The sequence below is a fragment of the Saimiri boliviensis genome, chromosome 3 (genome assembly GCF_048565385.1).
Source record: "Saimiri boliviensis isolate mSaiBol1 chromosome 3, mSaiBol1.pri, whole genome shotgun sequence".
NCBI lineage: Eukaryota > Metazoa > Chordata > Mammalia > Primates > Cebidae > Saimiri > Saimiri boliviensis.
The window spans coordinates 131,123,707-131,148,163 of NC_133451.1; the positions used below are offsets into that span (position 1 = coordinate 131,123,707).

At 37.5% G+C, this 24,457-nt stretch overlaps 1 protein-coding gene across 1 annotated transcript in view; it reads right to left on the reverse strand.

Moving 5' to 3' along the window:
* RXFP1 (relaxin family peptide receptor 1) overlaps positions 1 to 24,457 on the reverse strand; it is a 138,005-nt gene that overhangs the window by 14,128 nt on the left and 99,420 nt on the right. The window contains 4 exon segments of the mRNA XM_039479185.2: positions 320 to 391; positions 5,257 to 5,328; positions 10,709 to 10,780; positions 16,931 to 17,002. Of these exon segments, the coding sequence (XP_039335119.1) occupies positions 320 to 391; positions 5,257 to 5,328; positions 10,709 to 10,780; positions 16,931 to 17,002 (288 nt within the window).

Here is a 24,457-nt window from a genome sequence, read left to right on the forward strand (position 1 = left end):
TAAATTATTAAATACCCAGTGTTAAGAGAGTAATGAATATACACAGATGCCTTTGAAGGGTCAAAGCAAACAAATCAACATAAGCTCCTAGTGACTTATAGAAAAATATAAAACAATTCATCATCATTTAATTTTTAATTTACAAATATATAAGATAAAACTAATAATTGTTTATAGTCCAGTAAACACTCATATGTTTTTGTAGAGCTAATGTCCTAGAAATAAAGCTTATGATTTGAAAGCAATATATAAAAATATACCTTGTTACTATTTAAAAAACAATTTTATCTTAAAACTATTCCCCTATGTGAGTACTTACAGAGACTTGAGTTTGACAAGATAATCAAATTGGTTTGCTTGAATTTTCTGGATTGGATTATAGGAAAGGTTCCTGTTAAAAAAAAAAAAAAGCAGCAATACGTCATTTCCAAAAACTATATGAGTAAATGGAGTGATTCTCTTTATTTTGGGTTACTTTTAAATATTTATGAACAAAAGTATAGCATGACTCATAAAGGATTAAAAACTTAAATTGTAAAACTATAAAATGCCTGGAGGACAACATAGGGGGAAGCCCCAGGACATTAGCTTGGGTGATGATTTTTTTGGATATTGCCCCAAAAATATAGGCAACAAAAGTGAAATGGGTGAATGGGATCACGTAAAACTAAAAAGCCTGTGCGTGGCCAAGGAAACAATCAACAGAGTGAAGAGACAACCTGTGTAATGGGGGACAATATTTGCAAATCTTATATCTGGTAAGGGGTTAATATCCAAAATATGTAAGGAACTCAAACAACTCAGTAAGAAAACAAATAAGCTGGTTAAAAATTAGGGAGCGGGCTTGAATTGACATTTTTCAAAAGATGACATACAAATGACTAACAGGTATATGAAAAAATTTTCAATATTTCTAATCATCAGAGAAATGCAAACTGAAACCACAGTGAAATATTACCTCATACCTTTTAGAGTGATTTTTATCAAAAAGTTGAAAGCTAACAAGTGCTGAGGACGATTTGAAGAAAAGCCTGCCCTTGCATACTAGCGGTGGGAATATAAATTAGTACAGCCATTATGGAAAATAGTATGGGGCTTCCTCAAAAATTAGAAATTGAACTACCACATGATCCAGAAATTCCGCTACTGGATATATATCCAAAAGAAAAAACTCGGTGTATTAAAGAGATTTCTGTGCTCCCGCGTTCACTGCAGCATTATTTGTAATAGCCAAGGTATGGATCCCACCTAAGTGTCCAGCAAAGGATGGTTAAATAGAGAAAATGTATACATACACAACAGAATATTATTCAGCCTTAAAAAAATCAGAAAATCCTATTATTTGCAACAACATGAGTGAATCTGGAGGACATTATGCTACATGAAATAAGTCAGGCATAGAAGGACAATTACCACGTGATCTCATTTATACGTGGAATCTAAAAAAGTTGAACTCATAGAAGTAGAGAATAGAATGTGGTTACCAGAGGGAGATGAGGAAGGACTGGGATATACTGGTCAAAAGTACAAAATTTCAGTTAGAAAGGGGGAATATGCCCAAGATATCTATTGTGTAACACGCTGACTATAGCTAATAACAATGTACTGTATTCTTGAAAATTGTTAAGAGAGTAGCTGTTAAATGTTCTCACCACAAAAAATAAGTTTGTGAGATGATGCATATATTAATTAGCCCAATTTAGCCATTCCACAATGTATACATATTTCAAAACATCATGTTGTACTGATAAATATATATAATTTTTATTTGTCAGTGAAATAAAGACATAGCAATAGCACTGGCCTCACAGGGTTGATTGTACACTTAAGGGAATTCGTTAAGATAAAACACTTAGAACGGTGCCCAGCTTGTGGTAAATACTCTGTGATTATGATAGTAATAGAGTGAGAGCTAATAAAACATGGGCATGAAGGTAGCACTGTCAAGAAAGGGAACCCACCAGAGAAGTGGTAGGGCGCCCAGAAAGAGCCACACCTACTTCACATTTTGTGTAGGTTCAGACGTGGTTTAAGTAAGATGAAATAAAATAATCTCATTTAGTCAAAATGTGATTTAATGGAATCATATGTCATATTTATTACAATAAATCTTAAGAGTGACATACTGTACCAGCGATTTGTGGAACATGAAATGAAAAGTAGACCTGAAAGGGAATTTATTTTTATTTTATTTTCTTAGAGATGGGGACTTGCTATGGTGCTCATACTGTACTCAAACTCCTGGGTTCAAGGGATCCTCCTGCCTCAGCTTCTTGAGTCACTGGGACTACAGTCACCTGCCTTCTTAAAGAGAATTGAAAGCTAAATTTAAATGGAAAAAATTTCAGAATCTTTGAAAAACAACACCTTGAAACAAGAATCATTGATTAAAGGAAACTTCTCAGGAAAATTTCTCTTTTTAAAATATTTAGGCTGGGTGCGGTGGCTCATGCCTGTAATCCCAGCATTTTGGGAGGCCCAGGTGGGAGAAAGGCTTAAGCCTAGAAGTTCAATGCGAGCACCCTGGGCAACATAATGAGACTCCCATCTATACAAAAACTAAATTAGAAATCAACAAAAATATTTGCTGAAGGTTAGACTATAAGTTACAAGGGGGAGAGAAGGAACTGCCGGGGGAGCCTCGGTTACAGAAAGAAGGAAAGAGCTAAAGAATGGCAATGACAGATGGGTTGTATATAAAAAAAAATGAAGCAGACTCAGCAAACTAGAAATAAAAAGAAACTATCTCACATGACAAAGGACGTTTATGAAAACCCACGCTCAATGGTGAAAGGCCAAAAGCTTTTCTCTAAGAGCAGGAACAAGACAAGGATGCCTGCTTTCACCTCTTCCATTCAACATCATTTTGAAAGTCCTAACCAGAACAATTAGGCAAGAAAAACAAATAAAAGGCAGGCACCCAAATTGTAAAAGAAGAAAAAAAATTCTCTATTTACAGATGATGTAATCTTATATGTAGAATATTCTAAAGATTTATCAAAAAAGAAGTCTGCTTGAGCTAATAAATTCATCAACATTGCTGGATACAAAATTAACACACAAAAATCAGTTGTGTCTCTATATACAATGAAGAATCACAAAAGAAAATTAGGAAAATAATTCCATTTACAATAGCATCAAAAGAATAATATACTTAAATAAACTTAACCAAAGAGGTGTAAGATAAATACCCTAAAAACTGCAAAAAATTGCTGAAGGAAAATAAGGAAGACACCAATGAAAGGAAAGATGTGCTATGTTCACAGATTCGGAAACTTAATATTAAGATGTCAATATTTCTCAAAGTGAGCTACAGATTCAAGGCAATTTGTCAAAATCCCATTGCCTTTTTTTTGCTGAAATATAAAAATTCATCCTAAAATTCATATGGAAAACCCAGGGAGCCCAACTAGCCAAAACAATCTTGAAAAAAGAACAAAATTGGAGATTTCACAATATTTAATTTCAAAACATACTACAAAGCTGCAGGAATCAGTGTGGTGCTGGTTGAAATACAGACATGCAGACTAATGGAATAGAATAGAGAGCTCAGGAATAAATCCACAGATATATAGTCAAATGATTTTCAACAAGGGTGCCAAGGACATTCAATGGGGAAGGAGCAGTCTTTTTAATAAATTGTGTTGAGAAAACTAGACATCCACATACGAAAGAATGAAGTTAGATCCTTGTCTTACACCCCATGTACATAAGTTAACTCAAAATGGATTTAAGACATAAATGTGAAAGCTAAAATCTGTAAGACTCTTAGAAGAAATCATACAGGAAAAGCTTTATGACATGACACCAATGACATTTGGTGTTATTTTGGGTATGACACCAAAAGCATAAGTAACAAAAGAAGAAATTAAAAAATTGAATGACATAAAAATTAAAAACTTTTGTGTATCAAAGGATGCTATAACAGAATGAAAAGGCAGCCCATGCAAAAGGAGAAAATATTTGCAAATCATGTATCTGCAAAGAGGTTAATATCCAGAATATATAAGAACTCCAACAATCTAACAGCTACAAAAATCCAGAACAATCCAATTAAAAAATGAGTGAACAGCTTGGATAGATTTTTCTGCAAGAAGATAGCCCAATGGCCAATAAGCACATGAAAAGTTATTCAACATCACTAATCACTGGGAACCACAGACAAACCATACTGAGCTACCATTTCATATCCGTTAGCATACCTATTATCAAAAAAACAGAAAATACCAAGTGTTGGGAAGGATGTGGAGAAATGGAAACCCTAGTGCACTACTCCTGGTAATGTAAAATGGTTAAACTCCTATGGAAAACAGAATGAAACAGACATTAAAAATAAAATGACAGAGTTGTATGAAATAGCAATTCTACTTTTGAGGGTAGATACCTAAAAATTGAAAGCAGGGTTGGTCGGAACAGTGGCTGATGCCTGCAATCCCAGCACTTTGGAAGGCCAAGATGGGTGGATCACCTGAGGTCAGGAGTTTGAGACCAGCCTGGCCAACATGGTGAAACCCCCTCTCTACTAAAAATACGAAAATTAGCCAGGCATGGTGGCGGATGCCTGTAATCCCAGCTACTCGGGAGGCTGAAACAGGAGAATTGCCTGAACCTGGGAGGTGGAGGGTGCAGTGAGCCAAGATTACAGCACTGCATTCCAGCCTGGGTGACAGAGTGAGACTTTGTCTCAAAAAAAAAAAAAAAAAAAAATTGAAAGCAGGATCAACAGATATTTGTACACCCATGTTCATAGCAACATTATCCACAATAGCCAAAAGATGGAAGCAACTCAAATGTCCATTAATGGGTGAATAGATAAGCACTGCAATGTATACACACAATGAAATATTGTTCAACCTTAAAAAGGAAGGAAATTCATTTCTGCTACAACAGAAATGAAACTTGAAAACAGTATGCTAAGCAAAATAACCCAGTCACAAAAAGATAAATATTCCATGATTTCACTTCTCTGAGTATCTAGTGCAGTCAAATTCACACTGACAGGACGTAGGATGGTGGTAGCCAGGGACAGAGGGAAGGTGAATGGGAAGTTAGTGTTTCGTGGCTAGAGTTTCAGTTTTGCAACATGAAAACATTCTGGGAGTAGATGGTGGTAATGTTTGCGCAGCAATATAAATGTAGCGAATGCTATTCACCTACACACTTAAAAATAGCTAATTTTACATTATGCATATTTTACCAAAATTTAAAAAATAAAAAAATAAAGAAATGAGGTGGCAAAATTAACATCAGTCTTACAATTGTGACAGCTCCTTCAGGTCCTTAAATACATGTGGTGGAAGATTTTCAATCTTATTACTTCCTAAATCCCTGGAGAAATAATTGCAAATATGTCATATTATATTCTTTAGACTTTATTCATTGTTCTGAAATTCATTAGGAAACCACTATACAACTTTTCAACAATGACATTGGTTGAGTTATATTAATTACCGGAAGTTTAAAAATTAAAAAAGAAGCAAAGTAGAAAAATATAAAAATATTTTATCCCATTGCATCATCCCCTGGGAGACAAATACATGATGGTATTTGATCTGTTTTTCTTTTTTTTTTTGAATTGGAGTCTTGCTCTGTTGTCCAGGCTGGAGTGCAGTGGTGTGATCTCAACTCACCACAACCTCTGCCTCCTGAGTTCAAACGATTCTCCTGCCTCAGCCTCCTGAGTAGCTGGGACTAAGGACTACAGGTGTGTGCCACCATGCCCGGCTAATTTTTGTATTTTTAGTAGAGACAAGGTTTCACTATGTTGGCCAGGCTGGTCTTGGACTCCTGACCTTGTGATCTGCCTGCCTTGGCTTCCCAAAGTGCTGGGATTATAGGCATGAGCCATAGTGCTTGGCCTAATCTGGTTTTAATCAATCCCATTTTCTAATTCTATTAATCTTTGTGTTGTGCTCCTTCTTCCCTTCCCTACCTTTGTTCTTTTTTTTTTTTTTTTTTTTTTTTTTTGGTGTTAGAATAGATATACGGTTTGCAGTCTTAATTTTTTTTTTTTGCTTAGAATTATTATAATTGTTATAGAAGTATATTATTTCACATTTGAGTTTCTTCACGGCTGATATACACAGGATCTCATATTATCCTGGGGTAGGATACTTTGCATGTCATCTCATGTATGTATAGAGGGTCTGCTTAACATGGTATGACCTTGTACCTTAAAGGTACCTAAAAAGGTGTTTGACAGCAGCTTTTGTGGTAGCTTTGATGGTGGCAGCTCTCATGTGAAAGGTCTCAGATTCTTTTATACAAGATAAAATTTCAATAGACTTGAGCTCTGTAAGGTGATCAAGAGATACTAAGGGAAAGTCTGACCTTTTCTTCTATTCATCTCCAAATCGTATTTGTTGCCACTGGGATAGGTAGGAGAATCGATAGATGTATTTGTTATATATGTAGTTTGTTTATAAGGAAAAGGTTAGATTTTTGACTTTAAAGGGCAGGATAATTTTAGATTGAGTTTTTAAAACTGAGGACAAGTGGCTAATATAATGTGATAAATATTATAAATGTCTTTGCTATAAATTGAACCTGGAGACTTTTTTGTTATTTACATATTTATTGGTGATTTGTCCACAAAGGTAGATTGTTCTATTGAAACAACTGAGGAAATTATTCTAAAATTCCATTTCTTTCATAAAGAGATGGAATCTCCCTCAGTAGCTTACTGTACCTTAGAAGATGAAATCTAAACCGCATTGAATGACATAAATGGCCTTTAGTTAATCAATTTATTTATTTGAGACAGAGTGTGCTTCTGTCACCCAGACCGGAGTGCAGTGTCGCAAATGACTCACTTCAACATCCACCTCCTGGGCTCAAGCCACGCTCCAGCCTCAGCCTCCTGAGTAGCTGGGACTACAGCCATATGCCACCATGCCCAGTTAATCTTCACATTTTTGATAGAGAGTGGGTTTCTCTATGTTGCCCAGGCTGATCTTGAATTCCCTCAGCCTCCCAAAGTGCTGGGATTACAGGTATGAGCCATTGCACCAGGCCATAAAGAGCCTTTATATATTCAAATGGCTTGCCATTGACTATCTTTCCAGTCTCCTTGCCTATTGCTTTCTATTCAAAGTAACTTTCACCATGGCCCGAACACACTTCAGCATTTTAATCCCCATGCTTTTGCACAGATGCTTCCTTCTGCCTGTAATGACCTTTCCTTCTTTCCCTCCTTGTGATCTCATATTCATCCTTCCAGACCTCATTCAAAGGTCATTCCTTTGTTAAACCTCTGAGCCCAGGGAGGCTAAATGTTTTGTCCTTTGTTATCCTATACACTTCTCTTGCACACTGTTATTACAGCACATATAACACACGTAGCATCATATTACAACTCTTTCTGTACATATGTGCTTCCTTTCCGAAACAGCTGAGTTATTTGAGTACAAGAACGATATCTATTCATCTGAGCTACCCAGTGCCTAGATCAGTTTTGAACTAGCTATTCGCTCCATCCCCAGTTTGAAGACTATGAATAGACTGAGTCTATCAGCTTCATCTTTAGATAAAGTGGGGCACAATTTCAGTTCCTTGTATAGGAAACCAAGTAAAATGTTGATTGTATTAGTAAAGCAATGTGTAAAACAAATTTAAAATGGTGCTCTGGAATATTAAAATTCCAAATGTCATGTTCAACAATTACTGGTGAGAGTGTGGGTTTTGGTTATCAGAGCAAATTCTGGCATACAGTTCTGACAGCATGAATCACGTAATGGGGTAGTGCTGGCCCAGATCTCATGCAACATTTGAAAGGGCCATTTTCTCAGCTTAAGTTTAGGAAAGCTAGGCTAAACTTAATTGCAGTCAAGGTACATTTCTAAATGAATGCAGGAAACACCTTGTAAACTAGAGTAGTTGACTTTAAAAGCTCAAATTAAGTCATCCACGTGGCAAAGATTTTTTGTCACTAGACCCACTTAAAGTCCTCTGTGACAAATGAATCCTGATTGTCTTCATTAACTCTGTTGATGTGAGTGAGCCTGGAGGGGCACGGAGCACAGGTCAACCCTCTCTCAAAAGGACAGTTTAAATTATAGACTCATCCAATGAAAGCCATCAACTCTTAGAAAACATGCCATTTTTGTCCTGGTGAATCTGATTTTTCAGGCAAGTGTTTAATATGGGATTAGGTGTGTTAACGTCCACTTAATAATTAGCAAGGCAAATTATTGGCCTTGGTTACCCTCCGCAGTTTTTGTTGTTCTTTCCTTCACCTCTGAACCTGGATTAGCATTGATTATGGACTAAGCTCTTTGAGTTCATGTTCACTGCTGGTTATTGATATATAAAATCTGCACCCGACTGCCACCGTGAAGGCTAGGATTGGGAGGAACTGTCCTTTGATATGCAAATGATGATTTCAAGTGGATGAAACAAGAAAAAGTATATCGTTAGTATCCCTTCACTAACTTGAATTCTGCTGTCTAGATAATACCTTTGGATCACCCAGATGCATCTCACCCTACTGTTGAGACTGCTTTCCTCTGTGCTGAGATACGGTTCAATTGCCATGCACCAGGAGTTCCTACAACGGATGCTTGGTTCCATTTGTTTATTGAGATTCTCCTGCACATTTTGTGAATGACTGATGCTGACCACCAAAAAATGTTTCAGGTACGGATAAATGTTGGGTTTTCAATGGCTTATTCCCTGATGTTTTGGGGCAGAATGCAGGATTCTTACCTGAGAAATGTTCCTGCTCCTGGCACTTGTATTCCCTCTATCTAGCATAAGGAATGTTATAGTGAACCCCGAGTTTCTGTTCAAAGAATCAGTATGTTGGTATGTTCAGCTCCCTTATTCTTTAATTCTCTATTTTAAAGTTGAACTTCCTTGTAATTCCAGTAAACAACCTTTTCCACTGGTTCTAATCAGTAATTCACATCTGTTTCTCTAGCCCCTGGCTCCATCCTGACTCATCTTGGTCGCCTGCTCTGGTCACCTTTTTTGACCTAGGTCACCCCTGGCTACCTACTCTGCCCCACCCATAACTGTCCTTCCCACGAAAACACCCACTTTACCACTCTAGCTCAGACCCCTGCTCTTTTTAAAACAGCCAATCAGGATTAGTCTAGCTTGTGCGGTCTAACCCTAACCAATAGGGGAATGAGATAGCAGGAGGGATGATCCCCATCAGGCATAAGTACCTCTTCCCCCCTTGTCCAAGTGTGCAGCCACCATTGCTCCATCCATGAGCTGCACCCTTATATAGAAGTAAATTGCCTTGCTGAGAGGATTATCTTTGAATGCTATTTCTTTTGCAGCATCGAAATTTTACTTATAACAGGAAAAATACATTGTAACTTCTTGAGTGCTCAGGTAAGGTGCCCTGGTTGTTATTTTTATAACATTCTAACTGTATTCCTTAATTTTTAGGGAAAAGTTTTAATAAATCAATGTTCTGTTTAGCTAATTGTGAAAACATGTAGCTCTGGCCACATTCAGATTCTCTCCAGAAAACAGATACTACCTGGGCACAGTGGCTCATGTCTGTAATACCAATACTATGGGAAGTGGAGGCAGGAGGATTGCTTAAGGCCAGGAGTTCCAGGCCAGCTTGAGTGACACAGAGAGACCCTGTGTCTACACAAAAAAAAAAAAAAAAAAAAAAAAAATTGGCTGGTCATGGTGGTGTGCACCTGTAGTCCTAGCTACTCAGGAGGCTGAGGTGAAAGGAATTCCTTGAGCCCAAGGAATTCGAGGTTACAGTGAGCTATCATTGTACCACTGCACTTCAGCTTGGGCAACAGAGTGACACCCTGGAACTAGAAACAAACAAAAAGAAAAAGAAAAAAATTGACACTAAAATATAAAAAAATGGTCTGAAGGATAAGCACTTCACCATGGTTCCACAACTTATTTTATTGTGAAAATCAACTACAATGTGCTTAAACCACAGGCTTTGGTTCATCATAGAATTGTTATATTGGCCTTTGGAATTATGTCATTGGCATTAAAAAGGGGCATTATAAAAATAACTTTTCTCTCTCTTCCATTATTATAGGTAGGGATATTATCCACAGTAGTGTCTAATTTCCTTATGGATCCAAGATTATCCTGTAGTTTCAAATCAGCAAAGTGGCATGGTCGCTAAATCCTAATCCTTTGGGAAACATAATGACAAATTTACTAGCCTGGCCAGCATGGTGAAACCCCTGTCTCTACTACAAATACAGAAATTAGCTGGGTGTAGTGGCATGTTCCTGTAATCTCAGCTACTCAGTAGGCAGAGGCAGGATTATCACTTGAACCCAGGAGGCGGAGGTTGCACTGAGCCAAGATCACACTACATTCCAGCCTGGGCAACAGAGTGAGACCCTGTCTCAAAACGAAACAAAACATAAAACAAAACAAAATTAAGAAACCCCCAAATTTACTGTTCTTCCTTAGGAGTGGAACAGAATGGTGTAGAATATATTTATTAATTTTATACTGGCTTTATTATGTCTTTGCAGCTATATTTCCTTTACCCCACTTTCCTCAAATATTTATTTTATATTTTAAATTTACATATATTTTTGTAAGCTATCTGAATTTCTTTGTGGCTTGAGGTGTATACGTATAAATAATGCTTAGAAAGAGGAGATAAGTAATATTCTTTAAATATATAAACACAGATAAGTACAAGTGTGAAAAATAAAACATCAGAAAGAAAAATTCTTAATAGTATATGTTCAGTCATACTTACAATTCATCCAGTTTCTGGAGAGGGGCAAAAGTATTTTCATTTAAGTGATTAATTTTGTTTTTCCTCATCACTCTGAAAGTAAAATAAAATACATTGTAACATTTTTAGGTAAGTGACAAGAATTACTAAAGAGAGGAACAGTCTGCAGAAACAAAGGTAATGAATACACAGCACATTTTTCGCATAAAGATATTTTGAAGTAGTATAAATTATCCAATTTAATTTTAATCTTACATTTCTCAAATGTTTTAATAATGATAATAATAGAAATTCAAATTTTTAAGTGAAATGGGGAGGGAAGAGCTTTGCAAGAGAAATGGTGGTAACTCCAACTTTTGAGAGTCCAGACTGCGTATCTTGCAACCAAGAGCATGAGGAGTCGCTTGGACTTGTCTCTTCAGTCTGCAGAGCATATCTGTCTAACAAAATAGCCCACACACCACAGCACTCCTACTCATTTGTTAGTTGATGTGATTTAGAGTGGAGCTGCCCAAGGAAGTCCACTCTTAGCTGAACCCCTTCGAAGAATCTCTAATTTGGGATGCCGAATCAGACTGTTTAACTCTTGACATTTCTGCACTGATCTCATCTGTTATCAACTAGTCTACAGGACAAACTAAGAACTAAGTTTTATAGAGCTTTTAATTTTTTAATCATTATATGACATGTCTTCAAATGGGCCTTTCCCATCTTTAAGTATTTCCTCCCTGCACTCCAAACCATTACCACTGTTTCTCAATATTCTTGGACCTTAAAAACACAACACCTTAAGAGGAAATCCACAAATTATCTCTTAATATGGAGGGTTCTTTCAAAAATAAATGTAAGTATAATAGAAAAGAAATTCTAAGTTTTTGAGATATCTGTTCCTTGTCTTTCAGGTGCGATTTGTTTTTTTTTTTGGGCAATTACTATAAACTATTTTGAATGACTTTATAGACTTTATATCAAGCACCCTGCACCCGAGGATTGCTGAACTCCGGAGAAGAGTTCAAACTGGAACTCAACAGAATCCATTGGAATGGGGGTATAATTGGAGAAAACATATGGTAATATCAGTGGGAGCTAGTGTGTTGTCTGTATACATGGATGCTGTGTAGTCTAGAAAAATGGTTTTCAAATATTTCCTGTGGTAGGTACTGTTTACAAACAGTAAAAAATGTATTTTATATTGGATCATAAAACACACACACACACACACACACACACACACACACACACCCCCTAAGACTCATAAAACCATTTATTATCTGCATTAATGTCCCATATAATCTATTTAATTAAATTCTGTTTCATTAAAAAATGCTGACAAGGGTATACTAAATTGTGCTATATGTTGCTTTCATCACCTACTTATTAGTTGCAATCCATAGTTTGAAAAAGATTCTGGAAAAATAAGCGGTGAATGGGAGAGTTGGATTTTTTTTTTTTGTTGTTGAAGGAAGACCTAACATCCTTTAGTTTCAACAGAAAATGCCATGTGAATTTAAAATAGGCCAGAGATGCATAAGAAGGAATTACACTCAGTAACACTTTAAGGTTTATCTTGATATCTATAATACATCCTCAGGGCTGTGAGCATTCAGCAGTATTTTGTTTTTCATTTCGATTATAACTGTTTTTTCACAATTATAAAGAAAAACTTAATTTATGCAGTAACAATTTGCAAAGGATAAACATTCGTATAGACTCAGACTTCAATTTAGTGTTTCTCAAACTGAGATCCAATGACAGTCTCTTGCTGTTTTCTGGGAATTTTTTTAAATTGCATCTTAGGTTTTGGGGTACATGTGAAGAACATGCAAGATTGTTGCATACATACACACATGGTGGTGTGATGTGCTGCCTTCCTTCCCTTCACCTATATCTGGCATTTCCCCCCATGCTATCTCTCCCCAACTCCCCACCCCTACTGTCCCTCCCCTATTTCCCCCCAATAGACCCCAGTGTGTGATGCTCCCCTCCCTGTATTCACGTGTTCTCATTGTTCAACACCCACCTATGAGTGAGAACATGTGGTGTTTGATTTTCTGTTCTTGTGTCAGTTTGCTGAGGATCATGGTTTCCAGGTTATTGCATGTCCCTACAGAGGACACGAACTCATCGTTTTTGATGGCTGCATAATATTCCATGGTGTATATGTGCCACATTTTCCATGTCCAGTATATCATTGATGGGCATTTGGGTTGGTTCCAGGTCTTTGCTATTGGAAACAGTGCTGCAATGAACATTCGTGTGCATGTGTCCTTATAGTAGAACGATTTATAATCCTTTGGCTATATACCCAGTAATGAGATTGCAGGGTCAAATGGAATTTCTATTTCTAGGTCCTTGAGGAATCACCACACTGTCTTCCACAATGGTTGAACTAATTTACACTCCCATCAACAGTGTAAAAGTGCCTCTGTTTCTCCACATCCTCTCCAGCATCTGTTGTCTCCAGATTTTTTAATGATGGCCATTCTAACTAGTGTGAGATGGTATCTCAGTGTAGTTTTGATTTGCATTTCTCTAATGACCAGTGATGATGAGCATTTTTTCATATGTTTGTTGGCCTCATGTATGTCTTCTTTTGTAAAGTATCTGTTCATATCCTTCATCCACTTTTGAATGGGCTTGTTTGTTTTTTTCTTGTAAATCTGTTTTAGTTCTTTTAAATTCTGGATATCAGCCCTTTATCAGATGGGTAGACTGCAAAAATTTTTTCCCATTCTGTTGTTTGCCAATTCACTCTAATCACTGTTTCTTTTGCCGTGCAGAAGCTGTGGAATTTGATTAGGTCCCATTTGTCTATTTTGGCTTTTGTTGCCACTGCTTTTGGTGTTTTGGTCATGAAGTCTTTGCCTACGCCTATGTCCTCAATGGTTTTGCCTAGGTTTTCTTCTAGGGTTTTTATTGTGTTAGGTCCTATGTCTAAGTCTTTAATACATCTGGAGTTAACTTTAGTGTAAGGTGTCAGGAAGGGGTCCAGTTTCTGCTTTCTGCACATGGCTAGCCAGTTTTCCCAACACCATTTATTAAACAGGGAATCCTTTCCCCATTGCTTGTTTTTGTTAGGTTTGTCAAAGATTGGATGGTTGTAGATATGCTGTGTTGCCTCGGAGGCCTCTGTTCTGTTCCATTGGTCTGTAAGTCTGTTTTGGTACCAGTACCATGCTGTTTTGATTACTGTAGCCTTGTAGTATAGTTTGAGGTCTGGTAGTGTGATGCCTCCCGCTTTGTTCTTTTTGCTTAGAATTGACTTGGCTATGTGGGCTCTCTTTTGGTTCCATATGAAGTTTAAGGTGTTTTTTTTCCAGTTCTGTGAAGAAGGTCATGGTAGCTTGATGGGGATAATGTTGAATCTGTAAATTACATTGGGCAATATGGCCATTTTCATGATATTGATTCTTCCTAATCATGAACATGGAATGTTTCTCCATCTGTTTGTGTCCTCTCTTGTTTCTTTGAGCAGTGGTTTGTAGTTCTCCTTGAAGAGGTCCTTTATGTTCCTTGTTAGAATGTGTTCCCAGGTATTTTATTCTCTTTGTAGCAAATGTGAATGTTTTTGGAGTGGCTGGTTCTGGTCGTTCCTTTCTATGTTTAGTGCCTCTTTGAAGAGCTCTTGTAAAGCAGGCCTGGTGGTGATAAAATCTCTGAGTACTTGCTTGTTCACAAAGGATTTTATTTTTCCTTGATGTATGAAGCTTAGTTTGACTGGATATGAAATTCTGGGTTAAAAGTTCTTTTCTTTAAGGATGTTGAATATTCGCCCCCATTCTTCTTGCTTGTAGGGTTTCTGCTGAGAGATCTCCTGTGAGTCTGATGTACTTCCCTTTGTGGGTTACCCCACCTTTCTCTGTGGCTGCCCTTAGCATTTTCTTCTTCATTTCAACCCTGGTGAATCTGACGATTATGTGCCTTGGGGTTGCTCTTCTTGAGAAATATCTTTGTGGTGGTCTCTGTATTTCCTGGACTTGAATATGGCCTGCCTTGCTAGGTTGAGGAAGTTTTCCTGGATAATATCCTGCAGAGTATTTTCCAGCTTGGATTCATTCTCTTTGTCACATTCAGGTACACCTATCAAACGTAGATTAGGTTTTTTCACATAGTCCCATATTTCTTGGAGACTTTGTTCATTCCTTTTTGCCCTTTTTTCTGTAATCTTGCCTTCTTTTATTTCATTGAATTGATCTTCAACCTCTGATATCCTTTCTTCTGCTTGGTCAATTGGGCTGTTGAAACTTATGTATGCTCCGCGAAGTTCTCGTGTTGTGTTTTTCAGCTCAATCAATTTACTTATATTCCTCTCTAAGTTGTCCATTCTCATTAGTATTTCATCAAATCTTTTTTCAAGGTTCTTAGTTTCTTTGCATTGAGTTAGAACATGTTCTTTCAGCTCACAATAATTTCTTATTACCCACCTTCTGAAGCCTGATTCTGTCAGTTCATCACAGTCATTCTCCATCCAGCCTTGTTCCCTTGCTGGTGAGGAGTTGTGATCCCTTGTAGGAGGAGGGGCATTTGGTTTCGGGTGTTTTCATCCTTTTTGCACTGGTTTCTTCCCATTTTTGTGGATTTATCCACCTGTCGTCTTTGCAGTTGTTGACTTTCAGATTGGGTCTCTGAGTGGATGTGCAGTTTGTTGATGATGAAGTTATTTCTTTCTGTTTCTTAGTTTTCCTTCTAATAGTCTGGCCCATCTGCTGTAGAACTGCTGAGTTCCACTCTAGGCCCTGCTTGCCTGGGGATCACCTGCAGTTGCTGCAGAACAGTAAGGGTTGCTGCCAGTTTCTTCTTCTGCTATCTTTGTCCGAGAAGGATACCCGCCAAATGTTAGTCTGAATTCTCCTTTATGAAGTGACTTTTTGGATATATGGGGTCAGGGTGCTCCTTGAGGAGACAGTCTGTCCTTTATAGGAGCTCAAGTGCTGAGCTGTGAGCTCCATTGTTCATTCAGAGCTGCTGGGCAAGTACGTTTAAGTCTGCTGCAGCAGAACTCATAATCCCCCCTTTTTTTCCCCAGGTGCTCTGTCCCGGGGAGTTAGGGCTTTATTTATGAGTTTCTGTTGTGCTGCTGCCTTTTTTCAGGGCTGCTCTGCCCAGCGAGGAGGCAGCCTAGTCACTATCTGCCTGCAGAGGCTTTGCTGAGCTGCTGTGGGCTCTGCCCAGCTGACATGTGAATTTCCCTGCAGTTCTTTTTATATGGGTGTAGTTAGAATTTCCCTAGCAATGGTTTCCCACCTCTGTAATGGTGGACTCTCTCTGTAATGGCGGGTTGCCTCAGCAATAGCAGACTACCTCCTTTGTGGTGGAGTGCCTCGGTAATGGCGGATGTCCCTCCCCCACAGAGCTGGACCTTCCCGGGTTCAGCTGTGCTTGCTGTGAAACTCCCAACCCAGAGCATTTCCAGTTGCTGTTTTTTTGTGGGGTTGGGACCAGCCAAGCCTGATCACATGGCTCCCTGTCTCAGAGCCTTTTTTTAGTTGAATGGTGGACTCTTTCCCAGGTGTTCCAGTCGCCCGTTGAAAAGGCACTGGGATCTGTGTGATTTCCCATGCGGCGACCCACTGCACCTGTGCCAGCTGAAATAGCCGCGCTGAGATTTGTGGCTCTTTTTTGCCCGGGAATCTCCTGGCTTGGCTTCCTGTTTCAGTCCCTTTTTAATCAGATGAATGGGCAACTTTGCCTTCTTGGAGTTCCAATTGCCAGGTCAAATGGCACCCAGACCCGTGTATTTTGTATGGTGAACCACCGTGCTGGGGCACTGGCAAAGCAGCAGTGCTGGCCAAAGCAACTGTGCTGGCAACCCATGGGGCTCCTCCACCTGGGAGTCTCCTGGTCTGTGGGCAATAAAAATCCATCTGGAAATGCAGCATCCACTCAGCCTCTGGGCTTTCACTGGGAGCTGCAATCCTGAGCTAATCCTAATTGGCCATCTTGGATCCCTTCAGGAATTTTTTTCCGTAAAATGAGTATACATGTTACTTTTGAGAAAAAACAGGTCTCAGATAATACTTTGCCATTTTCATGATTCGTGTGTGTTAAAATCTGGGGTTACCCTTGGTTGGAACTTCATATATTTTGGTTTCAACTAACTTCAAGTCGAGGTGAACATTTGCCATAATTACTAATTACTATACATGTTTATGCTAGTGTCCGTCCACATAAATGACTAATTTTATTTGTAAGAATTGTTAAGAAGATAATATTATTACTTCAAAAGAATAGCATATTACTTACAAAACAGTTAAATTACTGCAGGAAATAAAAGTCAAATTTCTTAAATTTTGGATATGGTTGCCTTCAAAGTCCCTGGAACATAAAAATAAAACATGATACAGCTAAGTGTTAATCATGGAGAGAAATAAATTGGTTAAAATTATTTGCCTTCTAATAAAATACATTTTGTTACATACTGTTAATTTCATATAGACTATCACTTGTAGCCACTTCGATAACAGCTGAAATCTTATATATATATATATGTATATAATATCTATATTATACCCTTTTTTTGATGTTAGTAGTAAAAATGTTTTGCTTCCCATCTGTATCATGAGTTCATATGGGCATGTTGAAACGGAGTCTCGCTCTGTCACCTGGGCTGGAGTGCAATGGCGCATTCTCGGGTCACTGCAACCTCCTCCTCCAGGGTTCAAGCGAGTCTCCTCCCTCAGCTTCTTGAGTAGCTGGGATTACAGGTGCCCGCCATCATGCCTGGTTAATTTTTGTATTTTTAGTAGAGACAGGGTTTCACCACGTTGGTCAGGCTGGTCTCCAACTCCTGACCTCAGGTGATCCACCTGCCTGGGTCTCCCAAAGTGTTGGGATTACAGGCGTGAGCCACCACGCCCAGCCTGGGCATGTATATTCTGAGAAACTGAAAAGAACAAGAAGTCAAATCGAAAACGTTTGTTACGGTAAATACCAAATTTATAACAGATATTTTATAATGAACCATATTAAACATTTATCCAAAGTTACCAATGGCATGTCCCTAAGTGGTGCGATTTTATTTTGCTACAGTTTGCGTAAGATTCCATTCTTGTTGCAAAAGCTGCTACTGCCAAAACAATATTTAGCTCCTGCATTTCCAGCCTAATCACTCCCCAGAAAAAAATCCTCTATAATCTTTATAGAGGATTAGGAATACTCTTATTTGTTTTTTTATATTGTCACAAAGGCCAGTGCAAATGGAGAGCAAACAGCAGACTGCCTTAAGTTCTGCGTTGTCAATTCAGAGATCTGTCTTTATATGTACATAATATGTACATATATATATATATATTCCTCCTGGGGTTCCCTTGCTATATGATGCCTATGTCACCATAAAATCCTTATGGTCTAAGCATCAAAATTTATCAAAATTTTTATGGTTTACTGTCTCTTCATGGTTATCCTGAAGTTACTCTTTTATTGTACCTCTTCTTTTATAAGTGAATATATGGTGGAAGTTTATAGAGCAGAAGAAGAGAGCTGAGGTTTAGGAATAGACTTTTAAAAGTAAATGCTGGCCCTTAAATCTATTCAGTCTCTTCTAACACTCAGCTTACTGGTCACCATGTAACATAAGCTACTCAGGAATAGTTGTGACTAAAACATGTGAGCAGAAGTGTGATAGAGCTATATAAAATCTGAAAGAAAATATGGAAAGTGTTAATAGAAATGCCTATACTCCACGGACTACATGTGAGGCAGTTTTATTTAGGTGCCACATTAAAAATGGATGCTGACAAATCAAATATATCCAGAAAATCTGGAAGACCAGGATGTAAGGTATCTAGAAGTCAAGGCAATTGAAGAATACAGGATGTATTTATAACAAACAAAGACAAAATAAGAGACAGAGTTCAAGTCAGGCTGTAGAATATATAGGGGGTTTTCTATGTTGCATTGGATTGCAAAATTAGATTTACTAATTGAGGGACATAAAACGTTTCAAATTGAAAGCCAATTTAAACCTGTCTAGCAATCTATGATATCCAGAGAAGAAGTTTCTTTTTACCACAGGTATTTAACACAGACAATGTATCATATCTCTATAGTTTTGTAGACAGGATTTTTGTACTACATGGGATACTATATTAGACTCTTAAATGTGGATTTTAGATCACCCTTCCAAAGAAAAATTTCTGTTAGTCTATTAAGTTGGTAGCTAAGCACTTATAGTGCTACTTTTGTGGTCTGAGGTTTGGCTAAGGCTTTTGGCCTCTTCTACTGTGTGTTACCCATCACAGGGACTGGCCATTTCCTTCTATTTGATTGCTAATCATTACCATGAATCTGCCACCAGGTGGTGATGCTCTCTTAGGTCTCACAAAATGCTCTTAATGAGGTGAGTTGATGTTCTCAGTTACCTACGTAACTGCTTTCTATTAAGCTGGCAAAAATATTTGTTCGTACTAATTTAGTAATTTGTGGAAATCAAAAAGAGGCACATATTGGGGCACAAATTAAGGACATTTGATTAAATTGGTAGTTTAATTTTGAGTTCATTTTAACCTTGAATTATATATTTACTGTTATTTCCCCCCTGCGTTAATACTAAAAACATTTGGAGTCACATATGTATGATGTGTTTCTATGGGCATGTATTTGAGCATACAAATGAATGAATATATATATTTTCTTCCTAAAGTTAGGGGTTTTAGTCCTTGATAAACAGAGATCTGGCTTGTGACATACATCTTATTAGCTAAGGGAAAAACAACAACAACAAAATCAAAGTAACAACAAAAAATCTGTTTATTGCTCCCTAGCTCCACGATTTAATGGAGTTAACAAGGGGGTGGGTTTCTTTATTTCTTCTGTGTTTAAACTACCACTCTTCCTAACTAGTGAGCCTCTGAACCTAACCATTTTGTTTTTCCCTTTATACCTGATAGAATTGGATACAAATGAAAACTTTGATAGTTCTTCAATCTGAATAATAACAATAAAAAAAGACAAAACTTATAATCTTGTCTATTCTCCCTCAACTTGTCCCTTAGTGGCATTCAAAACATGCAGATCTTTCCCTCTACCTTTTAAACATTTCTGGTTCCTATTTAACACAGAAAATTGAGGTGACAAAGAAGGGAAAAGCCCTTGACTTGCTGCCCAGCATCTGTAAACTTACCTGTACATGCACCTGGTCTCCTTCTCAGAGGAAGAGATGACCCTTCTCCTGTTTTAGGCTAATCTCTCCATCTGTTTTCTTGGGTTTGGTTTGTGTATGTGTATGTCCTAAAATATATGGCCAATTTTGGTGAATGTTCTTTGGGCATTCTTTGCTTTCAAGTTTATATCTGTTAGGATTAGGTGCAGGTACATATAACAGAGACCCATCTATAATAGCATGAATACACAGAGATGTTGTTTTTTTCCCCCAAGAAAAAAAATCTAGAATTGGGCAGTTCAGGGCTGATACGGTTTTGTTTTACAAAGTTGCTAGAAACTGAGGAACTTTTTTTCTTTCTTTCTTTTTTTAATTATACTTTAGGTTCTGGGGTACATGTGCAGAACGTGCAGGTTTGTTACATAGGCATACATGTGCCATGGTGGTTTGCTGCACCCATCAACCCATCATCCACATTAGGTATTTCATCTAATGCTAACCCTCCCCTGGCCTGCCTGCCCTCGACAGGCCCCAGTGTGTGATGTTCCCCTCCCTGTGTCCATCTGTTCTCATTGTTCAGCTCCCACCTATGAGTGAGAACATGCAGTGTTTGGTTTTCTGTTCTTGTGTTAGTTTGCTGAGAATGATGGAAACCCAGAATCTTTCACATTCACTGATCACATGCCCTTGTCTTCATGCCACAAGATGTTGCTAAAGCTCAAGCTGTCATATTCATTTTTTTTTTTTTTTCTGGATAAAGAAGGAAAAGAAAGGACCTGTATCCTTCTCCTTAAGGAGATTTTCCTGAAGTTCTGCACTATACTACTTCTACCTCCTTAGTCAGAACTTAGACACATGCTATATGTGGATGTAGGGAAGTCTGGGAATGTAATACGTTAGCTGGTTACATTGCTGTCCCAAAGAAAGCTATTCTGTTACTGAGAAGGGGCATTGCAATTTAATACTGACTGAGTAGAATTAACTTATTAATTATGTTAATTATTTATTTTGGTTCTACTTGATCTTTTATGGACTGAGAAGTGGTGGATTATCTCTTATTGCTTGCATATGTTTACATTTTCTATTGTTTTTGCTGTATTAGTTTCTTTGGTGTGTATACACTCATAATGTAATATCTTTTATTGGAAATTGCAGTTATAGCATTAAAATGTCATTGTGTTATTTAATGCACATCAGCCAGAATTCCACCTACTTAGATAAAATATATGATGCTTGCTTTCTTTTGTTTGCAATTACATGACATACTTTTAAAAATTGTATATTCTTAAGAGGTATAGCCTGTTTTGATATACAGTACATAGCAAAATGATTACTACAATCAAGAAAATTGACATACCCATCACCTAACATAATTTTTTTTTTTAATGATAAGAGTGCCTAAACTCTATCCTGTTAGCAAATTTCCACTATACAATATGGGATTATTAATACTGCATAATCTCATTTATATGTGGAGTTTTTTATTTTTATTTTTTAAGTTGTACACATAGAAACAGAAATTAGAATCGTGGCTATGGGCAGGCAGGGGGAATAACAAGATGTAGGTTCAAGGGTACAAAATTATAGTTATGAGATGAATAAGTACACAGATCTAAGGAATGGCATAAGGACTGTATTAATAATCCTGACCTCAAGTGATCCGCCTGCCTTGGCCTCCCAAAGTGCTGGGATTTCAGGAGTGAGCCACTGCACCTGACCCTATTTTTAATTTTTAGAGGAAGGTCCATATGTTTTCCATAACCGCTATCCTAATTTACATTCTCATCATCAATGCACAAGGATTTCTTTCTTGCTATATCCTGTCAACACTTCCTATCTCTTGTCTTTTTAATGATAGTCATTCTCACAGGTGTGAAGCGATATCTCATTGTGGTTCTGATTTGCATTTCTCTGATTAGTAATGCTGAACATTTTTACATTTTTGCATATGCCTGTTGGCCATTCATAAGTATTTTTTGAGAAACATCTTTTCAGGTCTTCTTTCTCAGTCTTTTTTCTTTTGATAGGTGAGTTTAGCCTATTTATATTTATTGATATGACTAATGTAGTTGGCCTTAGTCTGTTATTTAAAAATACTATTATCTGATTACATAGGTTCAAAAAACTTTCACCTCATGATGTTTTTGTGAAATATTTATCTTTAATGATGTTTTAAAAAATGTATTTCTTATGATAATTAGAAAAGTTTGTATATTCTCTTGGTAAACTTTGTAACTTAATAAACTATGCCTTCTTTCTTTTGACAGTACTAAGAAATGATAAAATTAGTGTGCATTGTCTTTCTCTCTGCTTCTCTGCCTGTCTTTGACCATATAATATTGGTTAATTACATGCTTTTTATTAGTGTTCACCTTGGGAATATCACTATCTACCTAATCTGTGGATTTATCAGTTGTTTTTTCCAGAGATGGGCCTCCTTCTGTTGCCCAGGCCGGAGTGCAGTGGCACAATCAGCTCATCCCAGTCTTGATCTCTCAGGCTCACTCTATCCTCCCACTTCAGCCTCCTGAGTAGCTGGGATTGCCTGCAGACGGACACTACCATGCTCAGTTAATTTTTTGAAACGTATTTTAATAGAGAGATGGTCTCACTATGTTGCCCAGGCTGGTCTCAAACTCCTGAGTTCAAAGGATCCTCCTGCCTCTGCCTCCCAAAATGTTGGGATTATAGGTGTGAGCCACTATGCTTGGCCAAAGATTTGTCAGCTTTAAATGATATCCTTTGACTTTTAGCTATTTCTCTTTACAGTTCTATTATTTTCACTTTATGTATTTTGGAACTATTTACTCATTTAGGATTATTGTATCTTTTTGCTTAATTGATCTTTTTATTATTATATGATATCCCTCTTTATCCCTGGTGATAGTCCTTGTTCTGAAATCTTTTTCCCCAATATTACCATAGTCCTGGCTTTTAAAAAAAAGTTAGTGTTGTTTCTTGTCTTTGTTTTACAGTGTATAATGTTTCTATTTTCTCTGATTGCTTTAAGATACTTTTTTAAATCTTTGATTTTCAGCAGTTTGACTATAATTCATCTAGTTTTTCTTGACTTCTGCATGGATTTTTCTGAGGTTCTTAGATTTCTGGTTTGTTGTATTATGTTAGCTTAAGAAAATTTTGGCTATTATTTCTCCAGCAATGTCTTCTGTCTTGTTCTTCCTTTATTCTTTTTCTGTGACTCCATTTACACACTTGTTAGACAATTATATTATCCCGAAGCTTTTGGATTCTCTGTTTTGCCTTTATCTTGGTCTCTTTTATCTTTTCGTTTCAATTTGAAAGCTTTCTATGACCTATCTTCAAGGTCACTGACTCTTTCCTTAGCTGTGTTCAGGCTGCTGCTAAGATTGTTGAAATATTTTTTTGTTTCTCTTTTGTAGTTTACATCTTTTTGCTGATATTTCCCTTATGTTCATGCATATTGGATAATATATCTTTCCACTATATTATTTAACTTATTAATCATAAGTATTTTAATGTCTCTGTTTGGAAGTTGTAAAATTTGAGTTATTGCTGGTTCTGGTTCTATTGATTGCTTTATAATTTGACGATGAACTTACTTTTCCTTATCCTTTTGGGGATGGGGCTGTCTTGGCCTTGCTGTTCCCCCTTCCCCAGAAGCCAGACTCTCATAAGAGCATTTCCTGCCATGATCTAAGTGGGCCCTACCCACTGCTTTGATCAGTGCAAGACCTTGGGCTGGAGAGGTTTTCTTTTGCCGGTACCCTGGGGCAGAATGCTCTAGTTTCTATTCCTTCTGTGGAAAGCAATGGATCTTTGCTTGGTTCCCGGGTGCAGGAAGGTTTTCTGTCCCACTCCCAAAGGCTTAATGCTTTTGTTCCCTGAGAGGGATGAGGTTAGAGAAGAAGGTGGAGTTTTGTGTCTGTGTGCTACCAATGAGGGCGCTGTCTGGTTTTCTTACCTACTCTTAGTTTTTCTTTTAAGTTGATGGAGACCAGTGAGAAAGAGCCTGTTAAAGATAGGTAAATTCTCCTGCATATGGGGTTACCAGTTCTTCTAAAGTGCTATACTAGCCCACACTTAACCTTACAAGTTTATTAAAGTTTCAGCAGTTTTCTTTGTACCTGCTTTCATGCCAGCCAACTCTTTATCCTGTGCTCTGCCAAAGACAAAATAGTATGTATGTCCCATCTCTCCTTGTTGCCTCTTAGAATTCCTTTTATTTGGCTACCTTATGACTGTAGCCTACTGATGGGCCCCAGAAAATTATGACTTTGTGGATTGTAAAGCTCTTTCTTATTGGTAGAGAGGAAGTACTGTTGTCCTGTGGCTTTCTAAATCCTAATCACAATATTCTGGGAATGGAATTGTAGTATGTGTGGTCTTCTGTGATTTTTTCTTGAGTAATTCATATGTTCTTGAAATTGAGTCATGTTGACTGAAGTACTGACTGTTCATTCATTTTCATTGCTCTGTGTGTGTGTGTGTGAGAGAGAGAGAGAGGGAGAGAGAGAGAGAGAAAGAGAGAGAAAGAGAGAGAAAGAGAGATCACTTTTTATATTTCATTCTTTTCCATGTCTTTTAGAATTTCGCACGATTATGTGTACCCATTGTCTTCTATATTTTCATGCTTTTCATTTTGGCTCTTTTGGTTAATAAACTTGCTTAATTTCATCTCAAAAGAAAAA